General features: G+C 43.3%; 1 protein-coding gene across 1 annotated transcript in view; it reads left to right on the top strand.

The window, feature by feature from the left end:
• The window catches only part of mb (myoglobin), an 8,332-nt gene extending 1,411 nt beyond the window's left edge, over positions 1–6,921 (top strand). The window contains exons 2-3 of the mRNA XM_020515584.2: positions 3,525–3,744; positions 5,332–6,921. Coding sequence (XP_020371173.1) covers positions 3,525–3,744; positions 5,332–5,478 — 367 coding nt within the window. The 3' untranslated portion in view covers positions 5,479–6,921. The remainder of the gene's footprint in view (positions 1–3,524; positions 3,745–5,331) is intronic.
• The last annotated feature ends 1,541 nt before the right edge of the window (positions 6,922–8,462 follow it).

Raw genomic sequence — 8,462 nt, 5'->3', positions numbered from 1 at the left:
TTTGTGTACATACATAGTGTGTGAGGGGTGTGTGTGAGAGTCTGTGTGTGTCTCTGTTTGTGCACATACACAGTGTTTGAGGGGTGTGTCTGTGTGTGTGTCTGTCTGTCTGTCTCTGTGTCTGACCACAGTGTGACTGTTGTGAAAGGCTGAGTGTGCTGTGGGGAACAAGGTTCATTTCAATGTCTGTTTGCTGTGCACCAGCCCGTAAAATAGACACGCAGCTGAGCATATGCACATCTTAAAAGGGGACTTGCTTATGTGCAACCTGTTTATTTCCTGTTCCGCACATTGCTGATTGTTGCTAAGTATGGAAGTGTGAATGGGCAGTGGGCAATGCCTTCAGTGAAGCTGTGTATGCAGTCGATGTACAGGCAGTTGCCTGTTCTGCAATAGTGCACACGGTTGTTGTAAAGAGATGTGTGCACTGCTTGTGGTGTTGTGAATGTCTTGTGTAATGCTGTAAGTCCACTTGTGGACAGGTGAGTGGAGCTGTCTGTTGTGAAAAGATGGTTTGTGCAGAGGCCAATTGGTGTTAGAGGGTAAATGTATAATCACACCAGTCCCATGTAGGATGTGTGAACGTAAGCGACTGTGTGTAATAGTGTAGTATCAGTATGGCAGTGACTGTTGTGAAGCTGTGCATGTTCCAAATTAATGTGAAATGGTGTGGGTACAGAGTGTACAGTTGTAGCTGGCTGCTGTGAAACAGTGACTATAAAATGCAGACAGTCTGCTGACCATGAGTCCCCTCTCACAGACTGTTATGAGTCTCCCTCCGGGAGAGTCTCCCTCTGGGATAATGTTAGAATCTCCCACTGGGATTGTGTTAGATTTTCCCTTTGGGATAGTGTTAGAGTCTTACTCTTGAAAAATATTGGAGTTTCCCTGTGCGATAGTGTTAGTGAGCCTCACTCTTGGATACTGTTAGAGTCTTTTTCTGGGATAATGTTAGCATCTTCCTCTGAGATAGTATTAGAGTCTCCATCTCAGATACTAAATTAACATTAGCCCCTATAGGCACTGTCATTGTAAATGGCACATTTTAGCAAATTTCTTCTTCAACTTGGGGCTGTTGATGAAAGCAAGGTTAATCTATTATTAAAGGGTCACCTCATAGAGGTCATAAGGTAGATGTAGAGACAAATATGAAATGTGGTAGTTGGAAACCAAACACCTTAGTACCAGGACATGGCTGCATGTCATTGGCCCAACTCTCACTAACTGCTTCATCAAAGACCTTCCCTTTACCAGAAGGCCACAAATGGTAAGCTCACTGTTTGCATAATGTTCATTTCCATGTGTCATTCCTCAGACGTTTTCCAAGTGGACAACATTCAGGACTCAGTTTGTAAGTGGCAAGTAACATTGGTACCGACACAAGCGCCAGGTAATGGCCATCTCCAGTGCGAAGAAATCTAACCAAGTCCCCATGACATTCAATGGAAATACAATGGCCGAATTACCTGCTATCAATATCCCTGGCAATCGCCCATTGATTTAGCTTGACCAGCCATCAAAATAATATGATGAGAGCTCTGTATTCCAAGACAGGGAATGTGGATCTCAGCTTCCCAGATTTGGTCAGTCAGCTATGAAGCACAAATCAGGAATGGGATGGAATGATCTCCAGTTGCTTCGTTACATACAATTCTACCAGTGCTCAAGAAGTTCAGCACCATCCAGGACAAAGCTTGATTGGCATCCCTCCACCACATTAAGTATTCACACCGTCCACCAAGATTTCACACTGGCAGCAGTGAAAGAGACATTTCGATCATGGAGTACTGTGTCCAGTTCTGGTCACCCAGTTATAGGAAGGATATTATTAAGCTGGAGAGGGTTCAGAAGAGATTTACGAGCATGTGGCCGGGTAGGGAAGGTTTGAGTTATAAAGAAAGGCAGGATAGACTGGGATTTTTTTCACTGGAGCGTAGGAGATTGAGAGGTGACCTTGTAGAAGTTTGTAAAATCGAGAGGGGTATAGATAGAGTTAATGGTAGGTGACTTTTCCATAGCATGGAGGATTTCAAGACTAGGGGGCATATTTTTAAGGTGAGAGGAGAGAGATTTAAAAAGCAAATGAGAGGCAAATTTTTTACAAAGGGTTGTTCGCGTGTGGCATGAAGTGATGGATATGAGTACAATTACAATGTTTAAAAGACACTTGGATAAGTGTATGAATGGGAAAAGTTTGGAGGGATATGGGCCAGGAGCAGGCAGGTGGGACTAGTTTATTTTGAGATTATGTTTGGCATGGACTGGTTGGACAGAAGGGTCTGTTTCCATGCTGTATGACTCTATGACTCTATAAACATCACCAGTATAAACCACTTATGGCCTGTTTCTTGCGCATTCTTTGTGTGCCTCTGTAGCTGGATTGCTGACAGTTATTAAAGGCATCCGCTAAGTTGGGGGTCAACATGAAATGGATGCATATTGAGGAATGCTATTGTTTCCCCGGAGAGAGTACAAGGTCAGGACATTGGACAGAGAGACAGCCTCCATAAATAACTAACGCATTCCAGTTCATTGGAATTCTTTCAACATGACATATTTGGATACTGAACAACAAACCCGAGGTTAAAAATAAAGTTTGTGAGTTGGTCAGTGGTCATCACAGTGTGGGATTTGAACCTGTAACCCAGGCTGACATTGCCAGGGCAGACTGGGGCAGGGAGTGCCACCTGCTGTCTGCAGGATGAGATATTAAATCAGTGGCCAGTGTAGGGAGCCCTCCTCAGGGTCTTGTCCAACGGTTACAAGCTCCCATTGGATAGGTTCTTGGAGATCCCACAGTCTCTTGTGTCTGATATCCCTCCTGGTCTGCCAGCCTTTATCCCTTATCACCAGTTTCATTTTGTGAGGGTTACAAGCATTCAATAAAAATGGAGAGAAAAGAAGACAATTTGCTTTTATCATCCTCCTGGGCTGGTTGCAGTTGTTTCCTGGAGATTAAATTTTCACTCAGGAAACTCTAGGGCAGTCCCAGAGGGTTGGTAATCCTTTTCTTGCCCAACATTTTATCCCTCGTCCAAAAGGTGGTCATTATCATATTGCTATTAATCAGGTCATGCTGTGCCCAAATTGGCTGCTTTGTTTCCTATCTTGGTAGTCATCAGGCCAATGAGAATGTGAAAGGTGCTATCTAAATGTAAAGTCTTCCTTTTAATGGTTATATCTTGGCTTATAAGGCACCTTGCCTCTTGTGTACGGGGATTGAAAGGGTTTTGTGAAGCGTGGTGTTATTTTTGAGGGCTGCCTCTGAGGGAGTGAGTTGCAAAAACAGAAACATGGCAAGAATCGGAGGGGGGATGCGGTTAAAATGTCCGCAGCGACCCTGAGCAGTCCCCAGGTCATTCTTCTCTCTCCTTCATCCCAATCCTTTTTGTCTTCAATTCATCATCCCCTCCTCCAGCCTTCGCTTCATACCCCTAGGATTTCCTCCTCAACCCTTGTGCCTCACAGTTAGAAAGTAAGAAGATGCCACTTTAACCTGCATCTCTCTCTCTGCCCCTCTCCAGATTATTCGAGGACCACCCAGACACTAAAGCCGTTTTCCCCAAGTTTAAGGAAATCCCTGTGGAACAGCTAAAGAACAATGAGGATCTCCGCAAACATGGAACCATCGTTCTCCGGGCTCTTGGCAATATTTTTAAACAGAAGGGGAACCATAGTGTCAATGTGAAGGAACTTGCAGAAACTCATATCCACAAACACAAAGTCCCACCCCAGAACTTCACTGTAAGTACTGCAAGACCAGACCGAGCTGTTTCAGAGCCAACTGCACACTTTTGACACTTTGTGTTATCACGTAAGGTGCCAATCGACCCTTTATAAGAGTTGTACAGTGCAGAAACAGACCCTTTGGTTCAAATCGTCCATGCCAACCAGGTATCCTAAATTCATGTAGTCCCATTTCCCAGCATATTGCCCATATCCTTCTAAACCCTTCCGATTCATATACCCATCCAGAAGCCTTTTAAATGTGGTAATTGTATCAGTCTCCATCACTTCCTCTGGCAGCTCATTACACAGACCACCCTCTGCATGAACAACTTGTTCCTCAGGTCCCTTTTCAATCTTTCCCCATCTCGCCTTAAACCTATGCCCTTTAGTTTTGGACTCGCCCACACTGGGGAAAAAGATCTTGGCTATTCACCCTATCCATGCCCCTCATGATTTTATAAACCTCTATAATGACATCCCTCAGCCTCCAACACTCAGGGAATATAGCCCCAGCCTATTCAGCTTTTTCTTAAAGCTCAAACCCTGGCAACATCCTTGTAAATCTTTCCTGCACCCTTTCAAGTTTCACAACATCTTTGCTTTAGCAGGGAGACCAGAATTGAACACGGTTTTCCAGTAGTGGCCTAACCAATGTCCTGCACAGCCGCAACATGACCTCCCAACTCCTTTACTCGATGCAGTGACCAATAAAGACAAGCATACCAAACGCCTTCTTCACCACCCTGTCAACCTGCACTCTAAGTCTTTTTGTTCAGCAACACTAAATGTACAAGTCCTGCCCTGATTTGCCTTTCCAAAATTCAACACCTCACATTTATCTAAATTAAACTCCATTTGCCACTCCTTGGCCCATCTGATCAAGGTCCTGTTGTGCTCAGAGAACTCCATTCTATGCCACTTTCCAGCTCTTGAGCGCTACTTCTGTAGGTTACACCTTCTCAAAAGTGTCACAAGGATTTTCCCAATTTCGAGGATATCATCTCCCAACCTTTCAGGCTGTGACTCCCAAACCCCAACATCTGGGTGAAAATATTACACCTCAATCCCTCCAATCCTCCAGCTAATTTCTTTAAATTTATGTCCCTTGTTACCACCAAGGGATCTGGATCCTTATTATGCATTCAATCTAGACTCCTCATAGTTTTAGGGAACAGGAACTGAATCAGAAATGAGTCTTTGGTGTGGTTCTGTGGGCTGTGGGGGCAGTAACACCTTGAACCGAGCTTAACCAGATAGTTCAGGTAGCTAGTGGTGGTCCTACCCCATTACTGCCCTGACTCATCAGAAATTGCTGCCATGTCATTACGTCCCTCGGTGACCATAACCTTTTCTAATCTGTAATGTTAACCAGAGGTGACTAGTGTCTAAATGGCCACATGCTCACTGTCAAGCAGGAAACGTGGCAGGTTGAGTCATCTCCACCTCTAGACTAAATATAACTTGCCCCGTCATTAGCAGCCCTCAGTAAGACTGCACCCTCTCTCTCCAGGCACAACCAAGATCTTACTTTAAACATATGTACTTGCTTATGTCAGCATTCTTACTTTGTCTGTACCTTTCTCTCCCCCACACCCACCACAGTTCATCACCAACGTTGCCTTGATCATCTTGACTGAGATGTACCCGAGTGAGATGACTAAACCAATGCAGGATTCATTCTCGAAAGTTTTCAAAATCATCTGCTCTGACCTCGAGCAATTGTACAAGGCGGCTAACTTCCAGGGTTAAAGAGGGCAGTGCACTCCTGAGCCTGCATCTTAGCTAATAACGAGTAGTTTATCTATGGCAGCTTGGTAGAGGCGACTACACAGCTATTAATATTTACATGGTGAATTCATCCACAATGTAACAAATGTGTGCAAATATTGTTAGATAATTACATACTCACGCTTGCTTTGTGAATTCCTGCCTGTTCTTCCACTTTGAAGACCCACAGATTCCCAAGAAATCCTCACTCCACTGTGTAACATCATGCCATTGAATTCCAAAGTAGGCACTAGGGTTCAAACCCTGATTCTACATTTGACAAGGCTCCAAACCTCCAGGCCTGCTTCAGTCAGTCAGTAAGGTCACAGTTCATCGTGGACATCAGTGCTAATTGCCTGCACTATCCCCATATTCCTCAATTGCCCTAAGTGCTGAAAATGAAGTACACTTTTCTAAGTTTGCAGCTTAAATCTGAACTGCTGATGCTGCCACACCATGGCTCAGCAACTAATCTGTTGCATTGTGATGCCAAGATCCGTGTCCTTCCCTTAATTTAGAGGGATTTTAGGATCTGCTTTTCAAATATGAATTACTGAAGGGGATTTAGTTGCCTGGATTGTTTTTGGCTGCTTCTGACTTAACACTGTCAGCGTTTTCAGATATTGGGTCATAAATAATTTGAATCCTAAAACATCTGGAAGATGCTGTAACTGTGCAGACTGGGAGATTTAAAAATGGTTAAGTGCTGTTGGCTGTACATAGTCACCATCTCCCTCAGAGATTGTCAGAGGCTCTATGGCACTGGTCTGATCACAGGGTTAGGGGTCTCAGAGCAACAACAGCTCATTGTAACCCAAGCCATTACGTTCAGCTTTTATTGCACAGGGAGTCTGTACTAGGGTGCTAGGGTTCAGATTTTGTGATCCTCCTCCTACTGGATAAGAAATCTAGTGAGATCCAGTGGCATTGTACACAACTCATCAATGTGATATGGAAATTCCCACAGAAATGCTGTGAACAATTTTGCTCACTCCAGCCCAAAGCTTAACAGGCACTAGGATGATCAGATCACAGTTTGTTCAGTGCACTACTTGGGTACTTTACAGATACTCCATCCCAGGTCAAAAGTGGTAAATTTCAATGGGTGGGCCAGTGGTGTTGCACTGCATTAAATGGGAGCTGCTTGCACCTGTACATTCTGTGGAAATAGCCCACAGAGGATTGTTTTGGTCAAATATGGCAACAGTTAACAATTGATGTACTGTGCCTTGTGCAGAGTTGTACAAAAGAGTATTTCTACTCGAGAAAAATGGTAACAAAAACAGCCAACTTGCCTTGCTTTCTGCGGAAGGAGTTGGATTTTTGAGGATTGGACTAACCTTGTTTGGATAAGAAGGATCTCACACAAAGTTTATTGATCAAATTGTACATGAAAAGTTCTAATAAAGAATACACTCTGCTGTACTGTGTTGCAGGTTATTTAAAGCCAAATACACCTCACTTTTGCCATATTGAAATGCAAGTATTATTGGTTTAAATGATTTTGAGTTGCACTGGCATCATCATATGGAATTTTGTTCACTTCTGCTTTTCATCACTGTTCCACTTCTACACAGAGCAACCACTCCCCAGGTAGAGAGCACTGAAATCATCACATAGTGTTACTGGGTGTGATAAGCCTTGTTATGGACAAGACCGGACCACCTCAAAATATTTTAAGAATGTAGCCTAAGACCTTAACTTATCCTTATTTTAAAGGCAGATGTGAAGTGACTGGTCAAACTACTAGACGTTAAGCAAAACACAATTTATTTAAACACTATAGCTAAATACAAAGAAAGAAAGAGGAATTTAGAATAAGTTAACTATCGGAAAACTTAACCAAATAAAAGATAAAGTACCTATTACTAATTAACTGTTCCAATATTGTAACATCGCCTAAACATACCCCTTGCCAAAAAAACAAATTAAGACACAGTTTCTTACATCCAGTTCTCCAATCCAGGGGGAAAACAACATCAAGAGAAATTTCAGAGAAAGTAGCAGCTAGGAATCATTCACTGAAGCTTTCAGCTCATCGGAGACCCCAAAGGCTTCTGATGCTACAGCTAAAAAAAAACTAGAAAGCTTTGTCTGTGAGAGCTGGCTACACCCATTTGGGCTGCTTCCATTATTCCAATGTTTTCAAAAAAAACCTAAAGGCCTCACACATTGTTTGCTCTCAGGGTTCTGGTAGATGGCTTGGCACCTCTACCTTACAACCTCTCTTCAAAAATAAAACCAGGACAAAATAACCAGTTAAAGTGACAGTATCATCATAGCCTATATACAACGAGACTAGAGTCTCAAGGCCTGGAGTAATCCAAATCCTATTGTGGAAGGTTGTCAGTTTGAATCAAGTTTAAAGTAATTAGTAAAAGCAGCAAAAGTGATGAGGGAAAAATTTTTCATTTCAGCAAGTGGGCCTGGAATGCACTGCCTGACAGTGTGGTATGCATTTGGTGAGCTAGCACAGACACAGTGGGCCAAATGGCCTTGTTTTGCACAATAACAATTCTGCAATTCTGTGATGAAATAATTCTGGAATTTAAAGTGCCTCTGGTCCCACAGCATGGTGACTCTTAACTGCCTTTTGAAATGGGCTAGCAAGGCACACACTTGTATTAAATAGCCACAAAAGGGATGCAATGAATCAGGATGGGCCAAGCAGCATTGTCCTAAGCAATTGGCCTGCTGAATGCACACCTTGCCCATTTGAGACCCCTGAAAAATCTTATTTTCGAAGATCTGGGCATTTGTGGCAAAATTGGAAGAACTGTCAAACAGCATGGTCAGGCAACAGTCTGAAATAGAATCACACAAATCAGCCAATGGTCCCATATCCTCTGGCCCTGAGCATACCCAGAGACAATGACACAGGGATCCAGTCAGGAGACTGCACTCCACAGATCCTCACAAAAGACTTTGGACCCTGTGAAATCTCATGACAGTTAAATGTTGGCAAG

This window comes from Rhincodon typus, chromosome 37 (assembly GCF_021869965.1).
Source record: "Rhincodon typus isolate 14 chromosome 37, sRhiTyp1.1, whole genome shotgun sequence".
NCBI lineage: Eukaryota > Metazoa > Chordata > Chondrichthyes > Orectolobiformes > Rhincodontidae > Rhincodon > Rhincodon typus.
This window is presented reverse-complemented; position numbering and strand designations above follow the sequence as displayed.